The following is a 27940-nucleotide window of genomic DNA, read 5'->3' as shown; positions in this document are numbered from 1 at the left end:
TGGTGCATTCCATTAGTGCATGGTTAAAACTGACACTCTTCAGTCTTCACAAATAACAAAAGGAAAAAAAAGAATTGATAGAATAGTAATTTAAAGACTGAGTATAGAATAATCATTTCCTTTGAAGCTAATTAGGGTGTGTTTGGTTCGCATATAGGAATCGAAATCGGAATGAGTATCAATTAAATACTTGGTAATGGTAATGAGTTTTGGTAAAAGTATTTAACATGTTTGGTAGTAAGGTGGAATAGGAATGATTACTAATAGTAGTGGTTGAGAATGAATAAGGGAATGAAACCCTTATGGCCCGTTTGGTTCACGGAATAGGCCGGGAATGGCATAGCATTCCCAGTAATAGGCCTATTCCTTTGTTTAGTAACCATTTCTATTACCAGGAATAATATTCCCGGTAATAGCCTATTACCTCAAATAAGGTAATAGCTATTACTAGGGCCCCCCTTGTATTAGCCTATTACTGAATGCTCAGGAATATATTTTAGAATCTATTTCCTTTTTTACCCATTTCTTTAACCTAATTTTTTTTATCCTATATATAAATTTATCCTATTTCACCACCACCACCATCACCGCCGCCGCCACCACCATCACCATCGCCGCCGCCGCCGCCCCACCACTGCCACAACCGCCACCACCACCACTACCAACCCAGCATCAACACCGCCACCACCACGATCACCACCACCGCCACCATCATCGCCGCCACCAGAACCACCACCCAGCACCACCACCACCACCACCGCCACAACCGTCGCCGCCACCACCACCGCCACCAAAACCATCACCCAGCAGCACCACCGCCGCCACCACCACCACCGCCACAACCGTCGCCACCACCGGCACAACCGTCGCCGCCCCCACCACCACTACCACAACCGTCACCACTGCCACCGCCACCGCCACCACCGCCACCGCCACAACCGTCGCCGCCCCCACCACCACTACCACAACCGTCAGCACCACCACCGTCGCCCCCACCATTGCCATCGCCACCACCACCACTACCACCCCAGCACCACCACCACCACCATCACCACCACCGCCACCACCACCACCACCACCACCACCACCATCGGCACCATCACATATTTTTATAAGGGTATTTATGTCTTTAAAACATATTTCATTTCTATTCCTTAAATCAACCGAACACTGTAATATAATTCCTAAAGTCTATTCCTTCCGCGAACCAAACAACAGAATACAATTCCTATTCTATTCCTTGCCTATTCCATTCCTTATGGAATAGCATTCCTATTACCTCAAAATTCATTCCGTGAACCAAACCTGCTGTTATTGTATTTGGGTATGGGTTTTTCAATTGATGGAGTATTCGAAACCCATAGTAGTGTTCTAAAAACCTATCAACCAAACAACAACAATCACTTTCATACTCATTCCTATGGACAAAACTCACCAACCAAACACACCCTAAATTTTAAAATAACATACAATAATATCGTCTATTTCATTAATAAATTGTACCATGTGCTTTAAAGTTGTCTTATTCTGTACGAAAATATAATTCTGCAAAGCACAAGTTATTGTAAAATTTCCCTTTAAACTAATACGGAGTACTAAACAATTTCTAATAATTTATAAACTTAGCGGTTAAGAATTAATAGTTTGATTTTGTAAGTAATTCCTTTGAAGTTTCTAGGAAGTGTCATTGGTTGTTTGCATGAAAAATGCATTTGTTGTGTTTGGAAATAGTTCTCGTTTGTAATTATCCATTTATCTTATAAGTCGAACATGTTGACGAGTTGAAAATGTAACATATATGATAGAGATTATACGCTGACCGTATTGTATCATATTCGTGCTTCGTATCGAAACGTCCCATTGAGTGAAGCCGTCGTTGCCAAGCATTACCGAGCACACAGTCCATTGACTTGACCTCGATTGTCGAACTGAGGATGGATTAGCTCGCCAGCCGTGCTTAGACTTCATTATTCCACATTTTCACCTCCGGTCATATTAGGTCGGGACCTTCTACATACCCGACCTGCGCAACGTGGAGCCTCAAACCGCGCCCCTTTAGCCAAGCTGATACAACCCTGAGGTTGTATGGGTTGCTCTTCTTCGAGTCAAGAGCCAAACTCCATGGCTGTGCTTCGAGTGGCAGCCATACTCCCAATGACTATACTTCGAGTGATAGTCTAACTCCCAAATGTCTCCAGACATTCATAAATATATTCTTCATTGATATTCTTCAAATACACATGTAGCTATTTATACTGATAATAAAACTACCCACCACCCCTTTAACTATCCACTACCCCATTACATGTATAACTAACTACTCATTATTCCACTATAAACTAAACCACTAATAATAATAATAATAATAATAATAATACTAATAATAATAGTATTGCAGCTGGTTGTATCATTTCCATGCCCCACAAAATCACCTTGTCCTCAAGGTGATGGTAAACAATGGTTGATTGTATCATTGTCATGCCCATCAAAATCACCTTGTTCTCAAGGTGATAATTAATCAGAAATAGCTCCAAAAGCTTGAATAACTCTCTTCAGTACCCAACGTGATGTACGTAAATTATGGCCACCTAGCTTCAATTCCTCCATTTTATGTTCATGTTGCCCTGCAAGAGTCGACCGAAGTTGTAGCAAAACATGCTCTGCTAGGTACTCCAATGTAATTGTGGGATTTGCAAGAGAGCACGAGTGATACTGAATTGGTGTGGAAACTGTATGGAACTTGCTATCTTCTTGAAGCTGCTATGCAAATCCACGACTCAATAAGTGTTACTCCGTTTATGGTTTTTCTTTCTTTTTTTTTTTCGCAAGCCTGAAAATAATTTTTCCAGGTTGATACTCTCAATGAAAGCACCAATTGATACAACCCTGAGGTTGTATGGGTTGCTCTTCTTCGAGTCAAGAGCCAAACTCCATGGTTGTGTTTCGAGTGACAGCCGAACTCCCATTGACTATACTTCGAGTGATAGTCTAACTCCCAAAATGTCTCCAGACATTCATAAATATATTCTTCATTCCTATTCTTCAGATACATAAGTAGGTATATATACAGGACCATAAAACCACCCACTACTCCTGTACCCCACTACTTGTATAACTACCCACTATTCCACTATAAACTAAATAACTAATAATAATAATAATAATAATAATAATAATAATAATAATAATAATAATAGTAGTAGTACAGCAGCTCCCGTGGTTGTATCATTTTCCCGCCCATGAAAACCACCTTGTCCTCAAGGTGGTAATTATTTGAATGTTGAACATGCAAGGACCACTGAACTTGACTTGATGAGTAATATTGTATTCAACTGGATGCTTCATTGTATATATTCTCTGGTTCTTCAAGCCAAGAGTTGTTAGCAACAACAACACCATGCAGATCAGACGGGGAGAAATACTGCAATGAAATGAATTGTTCAAATGTGGTTAGGACGCATTGTTTATGCTCTCCGTGGCTCTATTGATAATATAATAATTCCTATCAAAGGAATTATTATGAGCAATTTCATTCTTCTAGTTCCTTGCAAAGCACAATAGCAATTTGCAAATCTTCATAGGGGAGCATATGCAGCTTGAACAGTTCGTCCTTCATAGTGGAGATCCGGGCTCTATCAGTTGTGCTGCATCGGATAGATCAGTAGATGGATTTTTTTGTTTCGTCCCAAAAATAATATTTCTGGACGGATACTCTCAACGAGAGCACCAATTGATACAACCCTAAGGTTGTATGGGTTGCTCTTCTTCGAGTCAAGAGCCAAACTCCATAGCTGTGCTTCGAGTGGCAGCCATACTCCCAATGACTATACTTCAAGTGATAGTCTAACTCCCAAATGTCTCCAGACATTCATAAATAGTGGGTAGTTATACAAGTAGTGGGGTACAGGGGTAGTGGGTAGTTTCTATGATCCTATATATATATATAACTAATAATAATAATAATATAATAATAATAATAATAATAATAATAATAATAATAATAATAATAGTAGTAGTAGTAGTAGTAGTAGTACAACAGCTCCCGTGGTTGTATCACAAGCACAGTAACTCCGAGAGAGTCAGGAATCTTGAGACATGTAGAGAAACCAGCGAAGCCTCCGACCTTCACCTGTGCATGCGCTCCACGTGCACATACCAAGAGACCGACATGTGTTCTCTCGCACCTCATATAAATAGTACATTAAATACAAGAGAGTTGGACTTTTGGGAGATTTTTCACCGACAACTATACAGCTCGAGATCCTATAACCTTACGTCATTTCCCGAGTTCAAGACTTAAACTAATAGCAGACTAGAGAATAACCTGAATTTGGTCCGACCTCAATACTTATATGTATTTGTAGAAAGTGCCGTATTTACCACATCAATATATACATACTACTCAGCTTGTACTATAATTGAAAGTTTTATAAAGTTGTGTTTTAAATATATACGTGCATTAATTAAATATATTAGAACCCTTAACAAAAATACTTTGTTACTATTTAAAAGAAAAGTTCAGTAACAACTATAATAAATCTCCTATATTACATTGTATTCATATACTATGAGTTACATATTTAAATAAACAAATTCAACATTAAATTACTTATGTATGAACTTTTCATATATAATTTTATATGAATATACTTTCAAATATTTATTTAATTATATACATTAACTCATTCGTGCAATGTGCGTGTAAAACTAGTAAGTTATATATAGTCAAATTAAATAAACCATAGACACTTAATAATTAAGTATAAAGTGCATTATTTTATACTCCGTATTATAATAAAATCTAGAAAGGGAACAGTGCCATCGTCGCATATTATACGGCGGCATATGGAAACGGTCTAATTTTCGTCAGAAGAGGCTGCCTGCCTGCCTTAAATTCAAAACTCCATCTCCAGTCTCCACGCGCTCCTCCCTCCGCTCCTTCATTTGATCCTTTCAACTCTTTCCATTTCCATTTTCCAATATTGAAACTACACTACACGCTTATCATTCACTTATAATTCTGTATATATGCACACAAGTACAAATATACCACCTTCAATTTCAGCATTCAAGCTCTTTCTAGATTTCTTCTTTTTTCTGTCTCCAGTGTAGATCGGCTTTCTTGGAAAGCGTGCGTTAAATCTTGACACCGCGCCTTTGGATTCTCGGGGTAATATGTCTGATTTGTTTTGTTAGTGTTTTTTTTTTCCCCTGGGTTTATTACATTCTTCATTTATTTGTGTCGATTTTGAAGTATTTCCTTGAAGGTAGTCATATCTTTGCAGTGGTTTTTCGTGTTTAATCAATCAGATTCATTTACAACCACCCAGTTCTTGTTTTTATTTTCTTGTTCTGTTAACTTTTGTGTGTATAAGAGTGTCTAGTTGAATGGATTAATAGAATCTATACTGTTGGTGGAATTAGGATTTAGGTTTAGTTGAGTTGAATTGAAGATGGGATGTGTGACTTGGGCATCAGTTCGTTACGGGGTTTTTGAATTTGTAGAAATCAGAAGGAATAGCAGAGATAATATTTAGTCCTTGAATTTGTTTGTTGGTCTTGAAGAACAGATTGCTGGTGTGAGTTTTTGGCAGTTTGGGCTCAGGGGTCCTGCTGCCTAGGGTGTGCTGGAGATTGGGGCAGGTGGAACAAAGGACAATCCATGTTTTCCTGTTTGTATCTATATGTATGCTTTTGTCTAATTCAAAGGGTAGAACTTAATATTGTCAAAAAGGTTTTAAAAAGTGCAGATTAAATTATTAAATTTTCTCTTTTTTTATTATTGACAGGCTAGGAAAAGACTGTATTATATGCTTCCAATAACTTTCTAATGTTTCTAACTGTTTTTACAGTTATGAGTCCCAAGTAATTATCATCTTTTTCGATTTATCATTTTACTGCCAGCTTTCTTGTGATTGTTACCCTGTGGATTTCATGAAACATTTTAGAGGACATGATCTTCATAGTTGGTTCTGGTAATGAATATAGCCCTGAATAATCTTAGTTTGGTCTTGTTTGTTTGTGTATTTTGTACAGATATATTCTTTTCTGTGGCTGTAGCAGTTGATCCTTCTGACATCCTGATTTCATCCTGCAAAGTTTTGTGACTCAAAATGTTTGGTCTTAAGAAGTTGTCCCCCTTGAACAAGAATACTAGAAACCACTCAGTTGATCCTGGATTTCATACCTATTCTAATTCAAACCCTTTTGATTCTGATGATGAGTATGATAAGAAGCAAACTGTCAAAGCCTCAAGGAGTTCTTCAGAGCCTGCTCTAGTTGCTCCAAATTTGAGCACTAACCCCTTTGATGATGATGAGACTAAAGTGGGGAAATCCTCATCAGCATACTCCTTCACTTCAGCAGACAGAAACAGATACAAGAATGGTTTCCATGATTCAGGAGGATTGGAGAATCAATCTGTACAAGAATTGGAAAATTATGCTGTGTATAAAGCTGAAGAGACTACAAAATCAGTAAATGGCTGTTTGAAGATTGCTGAAGAGATAAGAGAGGATGCCACTAAAACATTAATCACCCTACATCACCAGAGTGAGCAAATTACTAGAACTCACATGACTGCTGCTGACATTGACTATGATCTTAGCAGGGTATGGCTCCATAAACTCAATGAGTGCTATTATTCCAATCTGTTGAGAAACTTGATGATTTTAAACTTGTCTCATTCTCAGTGTTAGCTTAAAGATGCTAAAAAAATTTACTGCCTGCATTGAATCATGTATTGATCCTTTTCCCCAAGGTGACCATTAAAGGGATCCTTCTTCCAATATAAGAATTAGGTCTCTTTCTGAAAACATTAACTGAGAAAATGCTTTACTGCCTTCCTCACATGTTCACTGGTGTTCTAGCTAGCAAGTAATACTAAATATCTAAGTCTAACTCCAGCAGATTTTCTTAATTTGGCTGCCTCTGTTTTTTCCTTTGTTTTGTGAAGGAACAAAGTAATTCTGAAGTTATTTCCATTTTAGGTGTAATTTTGAACCCACAAGTAAACATGATTCTGTCACAAATTCCATATACAAGTATTGTTGAAGTTGATGAATCTGTTGTGTTCTTGCTATTATTATTGATGCATGATCCAGTTAATGGTCAAGGTTCTGATGTTTTATGCATAGCTAAAATTTTCCCTTCATTTACTTGTTTAGTGTAGGCCCTAAAGTGAAATTGAACTGATAGAAAGTTAGTTTTTATTTTATTTTTTATTTTTATTTGATATCAAATTATTTGGGTGATAAAATGGTTTCATTCATTGATTATTTGGTTGTCATACATGGAGATGCTGTACTTGATAAAAATATTGCACTCTTGGAATGCTCTAATTGACATTTACCAAATTGCTAGGTCATGCTTGCAGGATCTTAATTATGTACTCCCTTTGCCCCATTTTACCTATACTATTTACTATTCATTGGTCAAACCAAATCTTTCTTCTTTGCTTATTTTCTTTAGTAATTTTAAATTATTTTAATATTTAATTTTTTGTGTTTAATAGTATTTTAATGTAGTTTGACTAGTTTCTAATATATAAATTTTATATACTAATACTAAACTTAACAATATGAAAAATTGAATTAAAAAGAATTTCAGTCAAGCCTCGTTAACTGAACCAAACACATAAAGTGGGACGGAGGGAGCATATTTTAATTCCCATGGCCTGCATTCCTTTTACTGTCTTCAAATCTCTGTTTCCTTGAGTTTTCTGCCTAATAAAATGTTATGTTTTTGTTTGAAATAGTGACTTGTTTGCTTTTGGATTGTGGCTCTTGATATTGGATAGCTGACTGAAGTTTTGTATTAATTTTAGGGTGAAAAACTTTTGGGCAGTCTTGGGGGCTTATTTTCCAAGACTTGGAAGCCTAAGAAGAATCGTCCAATAACAGGGCCTATCATCACTAAAGGTTAGTTCTTAATCTCCTTCACAAAAAAAAGTGATATTATAGACCAGTAAAAATGATTGCTTTTGCCTTTTGGGATGTAGAAGTAGGTTGGGTGATTGAACAGTTGTCTGTGCAATTTGTCTGACTAGTTTTTGATGTTACAGATGATCCAGTACCAAGGAGAGGTAACCACTTGGAGCAGAGGGAGAAACTTGGATTGAATTCTGCAACCAAAGGGCAGTCAAATGCACGAAGACCACTCCCTGAACCAACTAATGCATTGCAGAAAGTTGAGGTATAGCATTGTGACCTTGAGGACATGGCTCATTTGTTAATTATTATTTCTTTCATTGATCTGAGCATATTTAGGTCACATATCAAATATGTTTGGGATTAGCAATTTGTCTGCTCCCTCCTCAATCAGTTTGTTTAGATCATGATTGGGATTATTAATCATTGCTCCATTTTACTAGACAGCTTGGTTGTAATTACAGGTCAAGACTCAAGATTAAACTCCAGTTCATTTCCTCTTTATCAAATTGTCATGACTGTTTGAGTTGCTCCTTGTTTTCCTCTTCCTCGTGTTACCCCACCCCAAAAAAATTATATATATATAAAAAATGATGTTAATCCCCGTTTTGACATGGTTGTCTTTATTCTTATGATCTTAACGCCTGGTAATTTTGTTCTGGTGCAATTCAGACTCATTTACATGCAATTTGGTACTGTTAGTTATGTTACATATTGTTGTGTGAAGTCAAGCCTGTCTAGTGGGTATATTTTTCTTATAAATAGATGCACTTGTGAATATAGCAGCTAATCTTATTCTTCTACTGACATTTTAACAGGTGGAAAAGGCAAAGCAAGATGATGCCCTGTCTGATCTTAGTAATCTCTTGGGGGAGCTCAAGGAAATGGCAATGGACATGGGGTCTGAAATTGATAGGTACGTTGTTCTATTGGTCCCCTAATCCTTTCTTCACGTGTCCTTTGTCAATGTCTTTATTCTTTTCTCCATGTACATTTGTAATGTGTCTCCATGAATTAGTGATGATAAGTCTATTACAACTTACAAGAGCAAGGCTTTTAGCTTTACTTGTGTACATTTCTTTTACCTTGACCTAAGTAGTCAAGGGCACCCGTTCCCCAAAAAAAAGGGGAAAAGAATTGTAGTTACTTGTTACTATGTGCTCATGGGAAATGGTCATGGACAATGCAGGAGTAATTCGGCCTTGGATCATCTCGACAATGATATTGATGAGCTCAACTACAGAGTGAGAGGTGCTAATATGCGAGGCCGCCATTTGCTTGGGAGGAAGTAGCATCTGTTCAGGATCAACTTGATGACTTTTTGTTGTTCCTAAACCATGTTTGGCTCCCTTTCTATAGTAGAGCAGAGCTTAGAGAATAACCGTTCATTCGTTGTTGGTACCATACTCCTTGATGCGCATTATTGTTATTCATAGGAATTTTACTGATGTTTTTATTCATTGAACTATTGAAGTTGGTCCCATATCAAATGAAAACTCTAGCCTCTATCAAGTATGTTTTGTGTATTCTGTTCATTGTACTACAATGAGTTTGTGTATGTGGTTTGCGTGTATGTACATGTCAATATGTCATGATTCTGGATTGGATGAGTTCATATTGATTCCTCTATTTCTTTGCAAAACTTCTTCAGCTTTACAAAACAAGGCTAACGTAGTAACGTTCATTGTTTGTGTACATTAACAATGCTGATTATTGAGATTAACGAGAACGAGAAAGAGAAACAATAACAATGATAGGAAGTAAAGAAGACAAGATTTTTGTGGTTTGGTAATGTGCATACAGACATGGCAGCGAAACTATTTTCTTAGTAATTGTGATGGTGATAAAACTTAGAGATACAAATAATGTATTTATAGGTATTTCTAGACATGTACATGTACAAAAATACCCATGTGCCATGGGCCCAACCTACTCCGCTTTGCTCCTACCATATATGAGACATACTCAACAAATCTCTACATTAGCAAATATGTCCTTTAGGAGAAAAAACATATCTCACATATATACATGGGTCAGGGTAACTATGTTCATCTAGTATCTGGAAACACCCACAAATCCAAATAATGTTTGAACTTGTCACTAGTAACGGCCTTTTTCAACATGTTTGCTGGATTCTCAACTGTATGAATTTCTTGCAATAATATCTCATTAGAAACACCCAACTCTCTAACCTTATAGAGCCTTACATCAACATGTTTGTTTGTGGCATGATATACTTGATTTTGGCCAAAAAGATGACACTCAACTGTCACAATGTAACTAAACTCCACATTGCTCAATATCCAATTCTTTAATCAAGCATGAAAGCCACAAAGCCTCCTTAGCTGCCTCAGTCACAACCATGTATTCTGCTTCAATTGTAGATAAAACTACAATAGATTGAACCGATGACCTCCAACAAACAGGTGGTGTTGCGTCCTCCGCCTCAAGAACATTTGGTTGATCATTTGTGGGCTCGGCCTTCGCAACAAAAGTGTGAACCACTTCGTCCACCATAGTGTCAACTTCAGTTCGAGTTGTTTCATGTCCGGTCTCCTCAACTGGATCATCTCGGTTGCTTGGGCCAACGAGAGGATTGGGATCAATGAACTCAGCTTCAAAACGAGCCAAACGTTGGGCTTCCATTAGTTGTTTTTTGAAAGATTTGTTAGGGTCAACGGGAGTAGAATCGTCGTCATCGACTGCTCTACCCTTACCTTTGGCAGGGTCTTTATGAGCTAGCTTGTCTTGAAAGGCTCGATCTATCTCATTAACTTTGGTGGTTGCGTAGATGGAAGAGGTGCCCATCCACTCTAGAGCAAAGGCTTCCTCGTCCACATGCGAGTTAATCCCTCGACAATGACTTCGAGGCTCGACATGCGCCGCTTCTGCCATTCAACAACTCTTCTCAACTCGGCTAGCAGAATTTCATCGATTTGTTGCTTTTCTGCCTCGCAAGTTTAAGGAATAGCCTCAATTATGTCTTCATTGGCTATTTGATGTGCTAGTTCGGCATCAACATTCATTGGACTTCTTGGTTGAACTAAGTCAGTGGCTTGAACATTTGCGTCCTCGCCGACTTCACGAACGATCTCGGCTACCACGTTGGAAACATTCTCACTCGTCACCTCTGCTACTTGGGTAGGTTCTTGTGGGAGGTTCGGAGTTTGAATGAAGTCCGGAACGTCTTGGGACTTGTCGCCTTCCCTAACCGGAATACTCATCTCCTCGGTTAGAGGAATCTCTTCATGATCCATTAGGGCGGTAAGCTCGGTCCTAACATCCTCTCGAGCCACATCCACTCAATGGTCTTCACCCTGGGTTGGCACTGTCTCGGCTGCTGGTGCGGCACACCCCCTCGGTCACCCTTCTAATGTGCCTTAGAACTCCAAACCCTCGAGACTTTGAGGACTTAGAAGTTTTGGACTTCTTCTTTGCTGGTTCGGGTGTCGACTAGGCTTCTTCGACCGGTTGACTCGAGGTGCCCTCAGGTTGCTTACGTTTACGCGTCTGGGCTTGGCTAAGCACCTCAGTCAGGGGTAAGTCAGGAGAGTTAACACTTCGGACTTGGTCCGAAATTGGAACTTCATCAGCTGGTGGGACAACCGGAACTTCTTCTTGAATCACAGCTGGAACTTCAGCCAGAGAGGTGGCTAGATCATCAGATGGAATAGGAGCTTGAACCTCAATGGGTTCAGATACTATAACTGGAATAGATGGTGGGGGCAAGTGCATAAGATTTCTTTTTCGAGGGCTTCTTTGATGGCTCGGCCTTGTCCTTGGTAGGAGCGTTCAAAGTTGCTTCCTTCGAACCTTTTGCCAGAGCCTTTGAAGTTGGTACTTTTGGTGCCTTAGAAGTGGAAGCTTCTTTCGCAACCGTACCGGAGTAGATGGTGCTGCTTTTGCTATCGAAGTCTTCGACTTCTTGTTGCTTGGAGAGGGGGCGGCTAGAGCTGTGGCTTTCTTCTTTTGTGACCCTGGTGGCTTCATCCTCATGAAGTAATGAGTCCTGTGAGCATTAGAACCTACTCGAAGCTTTACACCCTTGGACTTTAATAGCTCGCCAATCAGAAATCCAAAGCCAACATTTTTGGTGATTCGGTGGTGAGAGATAACATCCCTAGCACATTATTTTAGGAAATCATAAACTACCCTATACCAATCAACTGGGTAGTTGTTAAGGAATGCACTCAGCGTCTTCAACTTGTCTTCGGACACATCATTAGTGTCGGAGAGCTTACTTTCAACGACCTTGCTGAGAATGTCGACAATGTGCTCTTAATCCCGCTTGAGGGCCTTCTTCTTCACTGGGAACTTGAGCTTTTCAGAAGCGTCTTCACCATGAATCGTCTTCCACAGTTCATCATTGTCATATACATGTCCAGAACAGTCAGGATGGTCATTTTCTCTAACTGGGAAGTCGAAGTGAGACTTGATGTCAACGTGAACTATGGTGAGCTTCGTGCCATTAAAAGTGAGAGAATGGCGTCCTCAGTCTTGGAGATTCTGGAATTGATGAAAAACTCTGTTGCATCATACATATGATGTTTCTTGAAATCAAAGGTTGCGTATTTCAAAAGTCCTCCATCCTTGATGCAATTCAGAACCTTCTTCGCCAACTTCTTGTCGTCGATGTACTTCAAGAAACCGTTCATGTCCAACATTGAACCGGTCTTGACCTTCAGTTTGAATGTCTCAATAATAGGAGAATCTGTTACTGGCTCCAAAGATTGCTCGGAATGAACTGATGATTGTTTGGATTGCTCAGAAGCAGTGGATGAGTGAGATGATTCTTCAGAGTTCGCCATTGATGAAAAGCTTGAAGAACTTGAGAAGTTAGGGTTTGCTGAGAGAGGGTTTGAGAGAGTTTGAGAGTAGGGAATTTCCTTAGGCTGAAAGAAAGAAAAGTGGGACTTGAACTTGAGAAGTTGGGGTTTGCTGAGAGAGGATTTGAGAGAGTTTGAGATTAGGGAATTTCCTTAGGCTGAAAGAAAGAAAAGTGGGACTTTTGGGTTGGAAAGTGGGACTCTTTGGTTGAAAAGGGGTTTTATACTTTGGATACTGGGTCGGGTTGTCTTGGGCTTGGCTTGGCTTGGATTTAATGGAAAACAGACAAATTGTCTTAAATGCCCTTGAGAATTTGAATTTTCAAAGGAAATAAGGGTTGTTTTTCAGTCTATAAGTACGATTGATTTAATGTGAGAGAATTATCACCAATTTGTGAAATTGGCATTTAATAGGAGAGAGAAAAGATACTTGAGTACTCGACATAGCATTAAATGAGAGAGAGAAAGTAATGAGTGCTTTTTTTCCTCATTGTACAGTCGTGTCAGAGACGTGCGCGAGTGGGAGCGACTTTCCCGCTTAGTGCGCTCTAACCGTTTCGACGCTTCGATGAGTGACATGTTCCCCCTATCCCTTTGGCTTTCATACTATAGTTATGATCAGACGGTTCATCTTTGTAATCATTCGAATCTTAAATGTGTTCCGATTCGACCAGGCTTATTCCTTTTATCATAAATGAGCATTTATTGATTTTCTAACGATTCGCCTTCTATCAACTCAACTTTATTTCATTCTTTGCCCTTTTTAACGAATCATTTGGCCAGTCTTTCCATTATACTTTCCAACAGCTTCAACACTTTGAGTTGTTACAACAACTCGGTCTTAGATTAAGTAGTTTCATATTTAACTGTTTGGATATCCATTCGATCTACTTTGACATGAATCGTTTAAGTTTATCCATTCGGTCTTTTTTTTCTTCACCAATTAACTTGGTCAAGTTGTCTATCAACTCTACTGTCCTCCCTCGTTATCCATTCGATCAACCATTTCTTTTAACTTGGTGATTCGGTTAAGTCTTTTGTCCATTTGTCCATCTTGACTCTATAGTAACTTTGAATTAACCATTCGGTCAATTTTACTATCTCATAGCTTTTTGAGAGTTTTATTCTTGTTTCGGCTTCTTTTATCTCCTCAAATCGTAATGACGACTCGGTTTGTATTCGAAGGATCTGCTTATCCTCTTGAATTAGTGAAGACTTAATGAATTTGTCCTTAATTCATTTTGATCAATTTTTGTGTGTTGATAAGGAAGATTTGAATATGTTAGTGCTGTTTTGGATATGATAGCAAACACACAACATTTATTCATTAACGCATCAAAGGAAAATACAGCAACAACTTTTAACATTCATCACTTTTTCTTGGATTTATTGCTGGATGCAATGGAGCGAAGAGGTGGTGTAGTCACCTCAAGTGTTGATGGAGGTGAGAGATCCTCCATGGTCTCCACGAGCTCTTGAAAGATCCTCATGTAGTCCGAGTCGGTCTCCGGACTACTGGGCACTTCTGGGATTGCATGGATGTAATACAAGTGAGGTGGTACTTCTTGATGCGGTGGTGCTACTGGTTGAGGTTGTGATGGAGGTGGAAGTTCGTCATCATATGAATACATGATAATTCCATCGTCTCCTAGGTAGTTACTATCCTCTTCCGAAGACACGAGGAGAGGATTGTTGGAAGAGTCTCCAACTTCATAACCTCCAAGAGCAGTTTTCCGCTGTCTTGGAATTTCTCATCTCCTCAGCTCGGCTAGTCACCTCTAGAAACGCTTCTCTGAATTCTTGATGTTGTTCTTCTTAGAGTCCATAACTTCTGTAAAGAAAAACTCCAAACAAGAATTTGTTAGCTCTTGCTCTTATTTATAGTCGAAGAGCTTGTACTTTTGGTCACATGCATTGATGTTTGGAGACGTTTGGAATGACAATTCAATGCTTGTCCATTTCACAAACTCTAAAAGTTCTTGAAACTCCCATAATTAATGCCAATGTGCTCCTCACGAGAAAGCTTTAAATGCTGATGACTAAAAAGACTTTTCACTTATTTGGTCAATGGGATGAATTTTCCTTAATTCATCTCTATCATTCCCAACTCGTGCCTTAGAGTTGAAAATCTACTTTCACTTAAAGGCTTGGTGAGAATATCTACCAGTTGATTGTCCGTGTGAACATATTCCGGGATGATATCTTTCTTCTCGACATGATCTCGAATAAAATGATATTTGATATCAATGTGTTTGGTCTTTGAGTGAAGCACTGGATTATGTGTGATGGCAATATCACTCGTGTTGTCACACTTAATGCTAACTTCTCGAGCAATAACACCATAATCCTTTAGCTGTTTCATCATCCATAAAATTTGTGCACAACAATTGCCTGATGCGATGTACTCTGCCTCGGCAGTACTCGTGGCTATTGAGTTTTGCTTCTTGCTAAACCACGAAACTAGCCTTCCCCCTAAGAATTGACTCGTGTTGAGTAGATTAAATTTCAGACCTTCTACGTATGACACATCACGAATCGTCAGTCCATTCCTTTGGACATCACCAACGCCTCTTGTTTGTCCACTCGATTCGCCACCAAAATTCACCTTTGGATCATTGACTTCTCAGTAGTTGCTCAGATTTGATTTATCTCCAGTCATATGCCTCGAGCAACCGCTATCTACGTACCAAATGATCTTGCTCACCTAAAATCAAAGATTTATTTGTTTTAGGTATCCATACCTTCTTAGGTCCTTCCGGATTAGCAGTGAGCTTCGGCATCCACACGAACCTAGAGCTCGTTAAGCCCATCCTCGGTCCTCTATATCCATTAAAGACTCGATAATCATAAGGGATGTTTTGAAACTTTTGGGGCTTTTTGGGTGTATACTGTTTTTGAAAATGGAGTCTTGGCATGTTACGATACACCATAGAATAGAACGTTTGCTTATGTCTATGATACCTTTCGAATTGCGCTTTCGGCATAGGTTCAGGGATCTTAAGCTAGTCCTCATTGGAAGGAAAAAGTGTTCCGGCACCTCTCATTGACCTTCTAGATAGTCTCTTAGGTTTTGCGAACCCGCTATATTGACCATTCGGGTAATGACTCGGCTTACCCTTAGATTGACCATTCCTTCGTCTTTGTGAATGGTTTCACCTTGGGTTGTTATTGGGTTTACCCTTTGATTGGTTATTCCTTCTTGGTTGACCATTCGTGGGATGACCACTTGGCCTATCACCACTCGGTCTATACCAATTTGTGTGTTGAACACTCCTCGGTCTATATCTGTCGCCATGTGCGGTTTAACGAATCTGTTTTCCCTTTTGCTACAGGTTCACAACAACCGGTTGCTCCACCGATATCTATTCCGTGGGCTTCTTGTCCCATTATACCTATAGGGTATGTGTCCCCGGTAGCCGAGCCTATTCCCTTGGCTCAAGAAGCACTGTCGTTAGCCATTGAGCCCACAGCACCACCTGCACGGACTCGTAAACGAGCTAAACGGACTCAACCTCAAGATAGGGGGCATGTCATGCGCCTTCGTCACATGACGAAATGAACCACCGAGGAATTCCAGGCCCTAACTGCAACGACTGATCCGACGTGCTACTCCTAAGCAGTTGGGCACCCACAGTGGCGTGACGCTATGGACCAAGAGTTCAATGCCCTGCTCCACAACAGCACTTGGCGTCTAGTTCCACCTGATCCGACTATGAAGATCATTGGGTGCAAGTGGGTTTTCCGCACTAAGCGGACTGCTGATGGCTCAGTCGAGCGCTACAAAGCCCGACTCGTAGCCAAAGGGTTCAATCAAGTAGCTGGTGAAGATTTTTTTGATACCTTTAGCCCGGTTGTCAAACCAACCACAGTACGTATTCTTTTTTCTATGGCTGTAACGAACGACTGGACACTACGACAGCTGGATGTTCACAATGCCTTTCTAAACGGGCATCTAGCTAAAACAGTATATATGAAGCAGCCCCTAGGGTATGAAGATCCGGCACACCCAGTTCATGTTTGTCTCTTACAGCGCTCTCTATACGGCCTTAAACAGGCTCCGAGGGCTTGGTTCAAACGGCTACATGACTACTTGATTTCGGCCGGCTTTGCTTCGTCCAAGACCGATGTTTCACTCTTCTACTACACCTCTGCTAAGTCACAGGTTTATCTTTTAGTATATGTTGATGACATAATCATGATGGGAAGCGACGCTACCTTGGTCAACTCCTTACTCCAGCGTCTGGCCTCTACCTTCAAGATTCGGGACCTCGGAAGACCAGGTTTTTTCTTGGGGATTGAAACAGTACAGTCAGGCTCGGGCATGGTTTTGTCACAGCGGCGCTGTATGACTGACTTATTAAATCGGTCTGGGATGTTGGATTGCAAGCCACTAGCAACACCAGCTTCTGTGACGCAAGCTGTATCTCCGTCAGATCAACCGTTTGATAACCCGACACAGTACCGCCGTATAGTGGGGGCATTGCAGTATCTCACTATTACACGACCTGATCTGTCTTATGCGGTGAACTGCCTCTGTCAGTTTATGCACTCACCCACTACTGATCACTGGGCCATGGTCAAACGTGTGTTACGGTACATCAAGGGAACTATTGATTATGGGTTACGTCTATCACCGTCCTCGACTACTGCGATTCATGCTTATTCAGACTCGGATTGGGCTGGTTGCCCTATTGACAGAAAGAGTACAAGTGGGTTTGCTGTCTTTTTGGGGTCTAATCTTGTTTCCTGGCTCTCTCGGAAACAACGCACAGTGGCCCGCTCCTCTACTGAAGCCGAGCATAAATCTCTAGCCGATGTTTCAGTTGAAGTCACGTGGATTGTATCTCTACTCCGTGAGCTAGGGCTGCACTCTGGACAGCCATCTACTTTGTGGTGTGATAACTTGGGGGCTACATATCTGTGTGCTAATCCGGTATTTCATGCTCGGACGAAACATGTGGAGATTGATTATCATTTCGTTCGAGACAAGGTAGCTTCTAGGGACTTCTTGGTTAACTTTATTTCTACCAAAGATCAGCTAGCGGATGTTCTCACCAAACCGCTACCAGGGCCGAGGTTTGCTCTACTACGGGACAAGCTCAATGTTGTGCTTCACCCACCTTGTGCTTGAAGGGGTGTGTTAGTACGGTTCATATTATTATTATTATTATTATTATTGTTATGTCTATAGTATATTAGTTTGTGGTAGGAGATTAAGTCTAACTCTACTAGCCTATTAGTTAGGAGTCTTTAGTGGTAGATTACTGATATACTATTCTGTAATCCCATTACGTTTGATCAATCTAAATCACATTCATCGCCCTAAACAATTTTTTTTCCACTTATTAAGTTTCTATTAAATCCAATTTTTATATTCATTAATAGGTAAAAAAAAAAATGTCCAACGTGAAAGATGCATCAATAATATGCAGCTGCAAAGAAAAAAATGGTCAATTGCTTTTTTGCTCGAATTCAAATACTGAAATGAAGCCTTTTCTAATTTGAACATTTTGATGGCTTGTTTGCCCTTTTCGCTAATAAATATGGCAATTTGGCACTTCTCCTACCTTTCTATTTATTTGTTTCCCTCCTCCCAAAAGGTTAAATCCCCAACCCCAAGGGCCCCACACTCCAAACCCGATAAAGCATTTCAAAGGATTGAAATCATAGTGACTCAATGACTCAACAAACAGAGCCAAATGCCGGTGCGTACAAGGGATTTGCCCACTTTGAGCATAGTCTCCATAGTGCTGCCGCGAGGTTCGAATCTGGGTCTCTTCTCTCAAATACTGCCTATTGAACCATTGAGCTAAGCCTACACATTTTCATTTTCCTGTTCACAGACGAGTTTTCTCCATTTCCATAACTACCAGTACAAATCTTCCAACTTAAACAAGACAAATAGAAAAATGAACTGTGGAAGGAAAAAAATGTATTGATTTTGGAACATTTATTCATATTGAAGGTATATGCCAAAGTGGAAAGAAAATTTGCAACAGATGCTAGTGATACATGGTGCTATGCTAAGCTATAATACATTTGCAGAATGCCAGAATGCATGTAAGTAAAACATTAGTAAGCGTTTCAGAATCTTAGAATATATGTCAAACCTCCTGGCAACCTGGAGCAATGAAGTTAGGAAATACAATGAATTTGATGGACAAGGGGGCAATAGAAACGGGAGAGCTTACATCTTGGAGGACTGGTGAGAAACTCGGTATGTCTCCAGTTTCGCTAAGCTGTAATGGTCTTCCATTCAGGAGCGCACTTCTGCTTTGAAGGTTCCCGTCTTCTGGAGTTAGATGGTATTCTTCTCGTGACAATGGTGCGTCCGATGCCTTACTTCCTACCCATGAAACCGTTTGCTTTAGACCGTGCAGGAACGACCTTTTCTTGTGATGTGGTTTCACACTGGCATGCAAGCTGATGCTTGTAGTGGATTTAACGCCAACGCTGAACTCTGTTTGGTTGCTTAGGTTTATTAGAAGCAGCGTGACACCCGCCTGTACAAACACAACTGCAGCAAGTTAAATATACAGAAACGCAATGAATCTAATCTCAAAAAGAATTGGAACACCCTATATGCATCAATGTATATACTAAAGCACTACAACTCTGTTGGGCGGAGGCCGGGGAAAGGTCAAGTCCAACAATCGGTGGATAGGGGAAGTGTTGGGCGGAGGTCGGTGAAGGGCCAAGTCTAGCACCCTGCCTCTCGAAAATGTGGTGGCGGTATATATATAAAGTTGCGCCTTCGCTATGAGCTATAGCTTTTGGCGTAATGGTAAGCACTTGAGAGTTAATTTCACTTTTGGTCCTATGACTATTGAAGTCTTGTTAATTTCAATCCACGACTTTCAAAACCATCAATTTATTACCTTAACTATTCAATTTTTTCAATTTTGGTCACTCCGACCAAATTGTCGACCAAAACTCACAGGAAAATATTAATAGGTAAAATAATGATGGTATTGTAAAGAAGAAAGAAAAGAGGAGTAAAAAGACTAAAATACCCTCTTTATTTTACCTATTAATATTTTCCGGTGCGTTTTGGCCGGGGTGACCTGATAAAAATTGATTAGTTAAGGTACTAATTGAAAGTTGTGGATTGAAATTAATAAGACCCCAATAGTCATAGGATCAAAAGTGAAATTAACTCAAGCACTCGATCTTACCAAGTGGTATCAGAACCAACCTTTGCTATGAGCTATAGCTTTTGGCGTAGAATATCTTACCGTTTTTATCATCCTGCTAATTCTCTATTAAAATTTTTCATAAAAAATATAGGTCTCCAGGCAGCCCATGTGACTCATTCTAGTACCAAATAAATAGATACACATGGTGCTTACTCTTTCTTTTGTGCAGTGAGCATAAGAACGTAAATATGGCGATCCATTGCTGTTAACATCAAGCACTCCTCTTCCCATAAGACGATGCCATAGAAGTGCACTGAATTGAACAGAACATGAGTAAGTAATCCAAATTCAGCCGAATCTTTCAATAACCAACTTAAAAAGTTCATTATACATTTCATTTAGCAGCACCACTTATTCTTGAATTTTATAAATAATTCGCCTAACCTGTAATAATCAGGATTCGGGATAAACGTGTTTGTGTCAAGGAGCCCATAGTTTCCACCGATTAATGTCTGCCTGCAATAAACTTTTGTCTTGTACTTGGCCGCCATCCCAAGCTGATCTACATACCTTAAATTCCATTTCAGATAAAGATGTTGATAACTTATCCATGTAAAAATTTCACATATTAATGCAAAATTGTGTTTGAGTTGCCAATTTTCGATACAAATTCAAGCATAGTAAAGAAAATTACCAAAAACTGTTGACAAAGGTGTTGGACACATTATGCCCACCGCTATTATAGGCGCCACCAGATTCTCCAACCCAAGCTGAAGCCCAAGGACCATTTGCTTGAATGGTTTGTGTAAGGTTTCCAAATGTATATGATATCTTATCCAAGTACTCGGGATTTAAAATTTTACTAATGAGATTGCGGTCGGATCCTGAAACAGAATTTGTAAGGTTTCATTCAAACATTCATAGTAGCATTGTCAGATTCATGATCCCCGACACTTAAATGAACCAGAATTTAGTAAAGATCTAAAAATACGAAGCTCAGTCAATGTGTTTCACTCTTCTATCTTGGTGGAGAAAAATGTTTTGAGAGCGGAAAAAAATAGAGGGGCAAAAGGTTCTTTTTTTTATTTTTTAATCCATTTGAATGCAAGAGTTTATGCTCACTTTTGTCCAATAACTTTTCATGCATTATTCTAACTACATAAAATGCAAAACATTCGTAAATAATAATGGTTTTAGTAAATTTTATTAGGGAAAAATGCAATTTTAGTCCATCAATTGTTCATTGCTAGTTGTTTTAGTCCCTAACTTTTTACTGTTGCAATATACACCCCTAACTCTTCAAAAAAGTTGCAGTTTTAACCCCTGGAGCAACAAAACTATTAAACTCTATTAAAATTTTACTTAATACATGCGTATTTTAGTACTTTTTTAATATTTCTTCTTTAATTATAATCTTATTTAGTCTCGATATTTCATTTGTAAAATAAATAACATGATTTTAACTGGGGTGTGTAGGGAAATAGGGAAGATATGCCACAATTGAAAAGGAAAAAAAATTAAGAAAGAAGGTTGTTAATTTTCTATTTTGCAGATTAAATACCAAAACTGACAATGTTATAAAGAACAAAGATAATAAAATTTTAAAATAACCATGTATTAAGTAAAATTTCAATAGAGTTTAATAATTTGTTGCTTCAGGAGTTAGAAATGCAACTGGTGTATATTGCAACGGTAAAAAGTTAGTGACTAAAACCGCTAGCAAGGAACAATTGAGGGACTAAAATTGCATTTTCCCCGTTTTATTAACTTACCTGGTCCTAGATTGTATATATGATGTGTCAAAGCATTGACAGTGGTTGGCCCTGAAACATCAAGAAACTTCTCAAACCACACCTTATCGTAAAACCCTCCAGGTGCCAATAGAAGAGGCTTTGGGTCGACGTCTTTATACAGTTGACCTATGAGAGATTTTAGTCTGATCACATCTTTTGCATATAGTTCGGCATCAACACTTGCACCTACACCTGTACCACACAGCTCATTGCCTGCAACAGCAAAAGGAAATAGTGATCCAAAGTCGGTATTGTATAGCACTTATAGAAGGGGACATTTGCACAAGTTTCAGGAACAAATAGATTTCGAGTCCCCGGTGGTGGGGGCATTGATTCTTTGAGCTGAAAAAAAGATTGAGAAAGTATTGAACATATACTACCTTGTAAAGAATCATGAGTGTTTCAAAAAATAAATAAATAGATTTCAAGTACTCTACCAAATTCCCATGAGTCTATCTGGTAACCCTTGGAAATAGTGTACTTAATAAAATCATGGGCATTGCTGGATTGCCAGTTTCCTCTCCATTGCTTTTTTATCTTCTGTCTCCCGTGTAATGCATTCAAACCGAATGTAACAAGTCCTCTGAAACAATTATTTTTTGACAAGAAATTATCATAATTATGAAATGAGTTTGTACCTAATGACAAAGCAGAGGATCTCAACCATGGCAGACTGTCAAAAAGCTCAACCACAACATAAACTTGCTATCCTTTTAGGGAAGTGAAACAAAAAGAAAAGAGATCGACCAAAGTCTTTGAATAACTAGAATGGAAAGTTTAAAAAACAAGGAATTCTTTTGGATGAAATGCAAAGGTCCCGAAATTCACTTGATGTATTAACAAATTTTTCTGGAAAGTATTCGATCCATGAAGCAAGAACAAATGGGCTAAGATTTACCACACTAAAAGATTGTTAGCTAGTCTAACTTATTTCTTATAATCCCATATGCTCTCTCTTATTTATCAATGTGGGACTCTTAACAATTAGAAACAAAGTGGGGGGGGACAGAAAAGGATTGTGAAAAGGTATACATTACCCCGTCCTCTTGAAAAAGCTGTTTAGCTTATCCCACCTATCCATAGGTAGGCATCCATTAGAAAATCCAAACAGCCCGTCCTTCTGCTTTCTAAATGGATGGCAGGGAGTCTTCAGATTGCCCACATCATAAAGAACTTGGTCTTGCAATGAACCCCCGAGCCGCAATCTCAAATGCTCAAAAGCTGCAATGGTCAAAAAGAGATACACATCCGCAGAGGAGAATGTTTCCAAAATTAATTAATTAAAACAAAATAAAGCATAGTAATTAACTTGAAGGTGAGATACAATATGAAATTGGAAAACGTGCTTTGCAGGACTAGTTTAAAACATGGAAGGAGCATTAGCATTAACGAATCGATACAAACCTTGAATAGCCTTGGCAAAAAAGGGGTGAGATAAATCCTGAAAAGATCAAAACACAATTAAGAAATGTGAAAAAAAATTTAACTGCAAAAAATTGAGCTGAGGTGTATAAGAATGCTGATGATCTCTATGGACATAATTATCATTTGGATCCTTACCAAGTTTAACACAGAAGATGACTCCCAAGGGCATTGGTTGTAGTTACACTTCTCGTGAGGCCACCAATCAATGGTAGCACATATATAATTAGCATCCGTATCCGAAATCCTTGCAGTTGTTTCAATTAGAAGTTCAGCATGTTCGATAGTTTGTGTTAATGCTGTGGGAAAAAGTGCCAAAAAGAGTAACAATACAGCTGGGAAGTGCATTGATTATTGAACCCCAGAGCTTCACCACTAGCTGAATTGAGTCAAATGAAGAACTGTCAGAGTTGCATAAACAAACCCTATTTTCTGCTTCTTTATTTAACTGCAAATACAAAGGGGAAAAGAAAACATGTGGCAATGAAGGAATGAAGGTAACATATGGCCGGTAAAGGCGAAGTCTAGCAACCTGGTTGGAGGATTGTTGGGCAGAGGCCGGTAAAGGGCTTAATATGCCAAGTCCAGCACCCAGCGTCTCGAAAATGTGTGGCGGTACAAAGAAATAAAGTTGAACCTTCGCTACTAGCTATAGTTTTTTAGGTGAGTGGTAAGCGCTCGGTCTAAAAGTGGTATCAGATCAGAGCGACAGAAACACGGATTCGAGTCCCAGCAATAACATTTAAAGTTAATAATAATGAATATATGTCTGAATTTGAAGAATGGAACAAAGAATTGCTAATTCAAAGCTTCAGATGCCAAAAATAACCAGACAACCAAATGGCAAGTAGCAAAGCATCAATATTTTTTTATCCAGAGGGACAAAGCTTTAGCAGGGAGACTTGCTTTCTACTTCTTCTCTTTATGGAAATAAAATATTTATTAAAAAAAAATGCAGAACAGCATTCATTAGACGACAAACAACACCAACAAAATGTTTCTTCAAATCAAAGAGAAATTTCAAGCAGTATAAGCAAAGCAACAATGTCGTTAATGACGAATATGAAAACTACCCATCCACTCTGAACCAAGAAACAAAATTAGATACGCCAAAAGAATCAGATCCCTTTCAGCTAAAGCAGCCAAAAAAAAAAACGAAATACAAACAAGGCCAATTTAGTTACCTCCAAGCTAAAACACAGTAGAATTAAGACGCAGGGAGAAATCCGAAGCTTCCCAGAGCCAAGTGCATTAAAATTATGCAAAACCCAGATGAGAAGTAACCCCGAAGACTACAAATCCGCCATTAATGAGCTGAACTTCTGTACAGCATACACCAATACTGGGAAGCGCGAAACACAATTTTGCTAAAAGATAATCCTTTTGTTTTTTCTCTCACTAAAATGCATAACACAAGTGACAAGTGTGTCAATAGCGTCATGCTCAATGGGTTGGCAGAACATGGGGCTCTTTCCTGGAACTGGTCATGCGTCAGCATCAACTTTCGCTCTCGAGGGTTTGGTATAAAACATACGGTTCATGAAATTCATTTTTGGTTCATGAAATTTTTCTTAAAGTGAAGGAAAATGTTATATTTTAGTGTTTGGTTCATGAAATTTATTTTTCATTGGAAAATGAATTTCTCAAATTTGAGGAAAATAAAATTTTTGATTGGACCAAAGATTTTGTTTTTCATGGAAGATGGGAAGAAAAAGTAAATAGATTGTCTATTTTACCCTTACTTTCTTTTTTAATTATATTACTTTTATTAATTTGTAGGGGCATATAAGTCTTTATACTCATTATTCCTTACAATTTCAAATCTAACCAAACAATTAAATTCATCTTCCTAGTAATTGTTTTTCCATGGAATTCCAATTCCACTTCCCTTAAAATGTTTTCCGCGAACCGAACGAGCCCAGGAATGTGAATTAAAATCAGTGTTTGGTTGACATTTTTAAAATGTAATTATAGAATTTGGGTTGTTTTTGGCATATTTAACTGAAAAGATAACTTAAAGCTAAAAAGTTAATAGCTAATAAGTTAAATGATTGAAATTAGAGAAAATCAACGATTTGGTCCCTCAATTGTTAGCGAAATATCAATGTAGTCCCTTAATCGCGAAATCATCGATTTAGTCCCTGGAAATAACTGTTTTTAGTTGATTTGGCCCCTCCGACCGTTCCCCGTTGAAAATCCGGCGAAGGCTCCGATTAGGCATGGGTAATTTAGTCTTTTCACACCATCTTCTTCATCCTCCTTGACTAAGCTTCACCAGAAAACGTTCCTCGGCCGGAAAATGGAGCCAAGTCCATTTATCTTTCTCAATCCGAAATACGACATTGATCATTACGATTCACTGTTCTTCAAAGATGAAGATCAAAAGTTTCTGCAGAAAATTCCATGGCTGAGTATGAAATCCGACCAGTATTTCATCCCATATCTTTCCCTAATGCAATCCTTCAAGAAAGATGTCGGGGACATGTTTCCCAACATAGAATTCGTGTTCCATTTCCTGGTACGGTACCTATTTCATCCCACAAATCCGGTCTGGAAACTGATTACCAGATACCATCAAGCATACCTGGCCAGAGCCGATGAGAAGATAGGAATTCAGGTGAGAGTGTTCGACCAGGAACCCGGTCCGTTCAAACATGTTTTGGATCAAATCATAAGTTGTACAATGTCGGAGAACATACTCCCATTAATCAACACAGACGATAATGATCCCAAATCCAACATTATAGGCAAAAAGAACAAGACAAAAGCTGTGCTGATAACATCTCTGAGTTCTTGGTCTTCTTCATCCTCCTTGACTAAGCTTCACCGCCTCTCTCCCTCAGCCGCTCCGTGTTTTCACGCGCCACCCAGAAGAAACGAACTCCGCTTTCACAGACGCCGGCGACGATATCTTCCAACTGCCCAGCCGAAAGTGAGAGAAAGCTTCCATGAGAAATATACAACACAGAATTCGCGGGTTGAGCATCAAGCCAGGTGAGGTAATCTGGGCAGCTAATTTCATCGCCATCGCCTTGGATAGGGAAGTAATTAGGTATTGCAGTGCCGATGGAATAGATAGGGGTTTTGAGTTTAGGTCTGAGAGCTTCAATAATGGCGGCAGATTCCAGCTCCGCAACGGAAGTGAACACAAGGTATTTCCCGCCGAGCGTGATAGATGGACTTGGCTCCATTTTCCGGTCGACGAACGTTTTCCGGTGAAGCTTAGTCAAGGAGGATGAAGAAGATGGTGTGAAAAGACTAAATTACCCATGCCTAATCGGAGCCTTCGCCGGATTTTCAACGGGGAACGGTCGGAGGGGCCAAATCAACTAAAAACAGTTATTTCCAGGAACTAAATCGATGATTTCGTGATTAAGGGACTACATTGATATTTCGCTAACAATTGAGGGACCAAATCGTTGATTTTCCCTTGAAATTAAGGTGTTTGTAAAATTAATTATTGAATAAGATGATAAGCGTAAAAAAATTATAAAAAGATAGTTTTATAAATTCAGTTTAGACATACATGTATTCATATAATGTTAATATGTGATCATTCAACGCATATCTACTATCTATACTATATACTATATATATATACTAATATAATAAGAGTCCAAGAGAGTTAGGCCTATAATGGGTAGAAAAAATGGCGGTCAAATTTTTTAATTAAATGAATGGTTCAGATTGATCAGATTTTAATTTTTCCTTAAGATTTCCTAATTTATCCTTAATGAATATGATTATCCATTAACTTTTCCGTTAAATATTATCTTTTCTCTTAATTTCTGTTAATTCACATTTAACTTATTCATTGATTTCAATAAGAAAGGTCTTAGGTTCGAACTCTATCCCAATCAAAGTTGGCATAATTAGTACTCTATTTTACCCTTATTAAATTAAATAATAATTTAGTAGCTACAACAAAAAATAATACATATGCATTTCTTTAATTTAGAATTATGTGTCTACAATGTCTTTATTAAAAAAAATCAATAAATTAAATAAGGGAAATAATTTCATTAGTTATATTGTATTTATTTTTTTCCAATATAAAAATTCTTTACATTCAAATTCATCAATTGATTATATTCGTTACATTGTCCCTTCAATGTCTTTATTAAAAAAAATTAATTATCAATAAATTAATTAAGAGAAATAATATTATTAGTTATATTGTCTTTATATTTCTCCAATGTAAAAATTCTTTACATTCAGATTCATCAATTGATTATATTCATTACATTGTCTATTATCTTTTTTATTCACTATTTTTTAATTAAATATCAAAGTTATAATACAAAATAATGCTATATATTTATTTACCAAGTATTTTATTAATATCATGAAAAAATAAAAAAATATATATATAATTAATAAAGCCAAACATATTAACTACTTGAGGGATTCGTTGACAAAAAGAGTATTCAAATATACAACAAATTGAAGTGAGAACTATCTCGCAATGTCCTTATCTGACAATCAGCAATTAGCGGTTAGCGTTAACGGATTCTATTAGCGAATTATATCAACGGTTGGTAAAAAGATATTTGAAAAAAGCTGTTTAGATTAACATGTAAAATGACTTAAAGGTATACATATATTTAATAATAATGATAATAAATGTTTTAAAAAATAAAAAAAATATGATTAAGCCAGTCATATTAACTACTTTGGAGATTTATTGACAAAAAGAGTATTCAAATAACACAACAAATTAAAGTGGGAAACTATCTCGCAATGTCTTTGTTTGGCAATCAGCAGTTAGCTCTTCAATATTAGTATATATTTAATATTTTATGCCCTAATTTTTATTTGTTCTCCCTTATGTCCTG

At 38.3% G+C, this 27940-nt stretch overlaps 2 protein-coding genes and 1 long non-coding RNA gene across 4 annotated transcripts; 2 read left to right on the top strand and 1 right to left on the bottom strand.

Annotated features, from left to right (window-relative positions):
• Positions 1 to 4864: 4864 nt before the first annotated feature.
• On the top strand, positions 4865 to 9555 carry LOC109193579 (SNAP25 homologous protein SNAP33-like). 2 transcript variants are annotated; one of them, XM_019344454.1, is made up of 6 exons: positions 4865 to 5131; positions 6037 to 6611; positions 7826 to 7919; positions 8063 to 8193; positions 8747 to 8844; positions 9118 to 9555. In XM_019344454.1, the coding sequence occupies exons 2-6, from the start codon at positions 6114 to 6116 to the stop codon at positions 9218 to 9220; spliced, it is 924 nt and encodes a 307-aa protein (XP_019199999.1). In that variant the 5' UTR covers positions 4865 to 5131; positions 6037 to 6113; the 3' UTR covers positions 9221 to 9555. The 2 variants fall into 2 exon arrangements, with proteins under 2 accessions (XP_019199999.1, XP_019199998.1); XM_019344453.1 differs by having other exon boundaries at positions 4865 to 5170.
• LOC109193580 lies at positions 8843 to 9045 on the top strand. Its single transcript, XR_002056306.1, has 2 exons — positions 8843 to 8924; positions 8957 to 9045. It is a non-coding gene; the product is annotated as an uncharacterized LOC109193580 (long non-coding RNA).
• A 9116-nt stretch (positions 9556 to 18671) lies between the features above and the next one.
• On the bottom strand, positions 18672 to 24538 carry LOC109193594 (heparanase-like protein 1). Its single transcript, XM_019344472.1, has 10 exons — positions 24290 to 24538; positions 23244 to 23484; positions 23088 to 23124; positions 22721 to 22904; positions 22121 to 22266; positions 21663 to 21896; positions 20585 to 20774; positions 20335 to 20460; positions 20104 to 20203; positions 18672 to 19257 (listed from the first exon to the last, which is right to left on the bottom strand). The coding sequence occupies exons 2-10, from the start codon at positions 23451 to 23453 to the stop codon at positions 18859 to 18861; spliced, it is 1626 nt and encodes a 541-aa protein (XP_019200017.1). The 5' UTR covers positions 23454 to 23484; positions 24290 to 24538; the 3' UTR covers positions 18672 to 18858.
• Positions 24539 to 27940: the final 3402 nt, after the last annotated feature.

The sequence above is a fragment of the Ipomoea nil genome, unplaced genomic scaffold, assembly GCF_001879475.1.
Source record: "Ipomoea nil cultivar Tokyo-kokei standard unplaced genomic scaffold, Asagao_1.1 scaffold1895, whole genome shotgun sequence".
NCBI classification, from domain to species: domain Eukaryota; kingdom Viridiplantae; phylum Streptophyta; class Magnoliopsida; order Solanales; family Convolvulaceae; genus Ipomoea; species Ipomoea nil.
Note: the sequence above shows the minus strand (reverse complement) of the source record. Positions and strands in the feature narration are given on the sequence as shown.

Bases quoted from the DNA above. Each gene is read 5' to 3' on its own strand.
- LOC109193579 (XM_019344454.1), top strand. From the start codon at position 6,114: ATGTTTGGTCTTAAGAAGTTGTCCCCCTTGAACAAGAATACTAGAAAC. The intron at 7,920-8,062 runs GTTAGTTCTTAA...TTGATGTTACAG, and splicing joins AGGGCCTATCATCACTAAAG to ATGATCCAGTACCAAGGAGA. The intron at 8,194-8,746 runs GTATAGCATTGT...ACATTTTAACAG, and splicing joins ATGCATTGCAGAAAGTTGAG to GTGGAAAAGGCAAAGCAAGA.
- LOC109193594 (XM_019344472.1), bottom strand. From the start codon at position 23,453: ATGCACTTCCCAGCTGTATTGTTACTCTTTTTGGCACTTTTTCCCACA. The intron at 20,775-21,662 runs GTAAGTTAATAA...ATTCTGTTTCAG, and splicing joins TATATACAATCTAGGACCAG to GATCCGACCGCAATCTCATT. The intron at 19,258-20,103 runs GTAAGCACCATG...GTGTTTGTACAG, and splicing joins CTCACTGCACAAAAGAAAGA to GCGGGTGTCACGCTGCTTCT.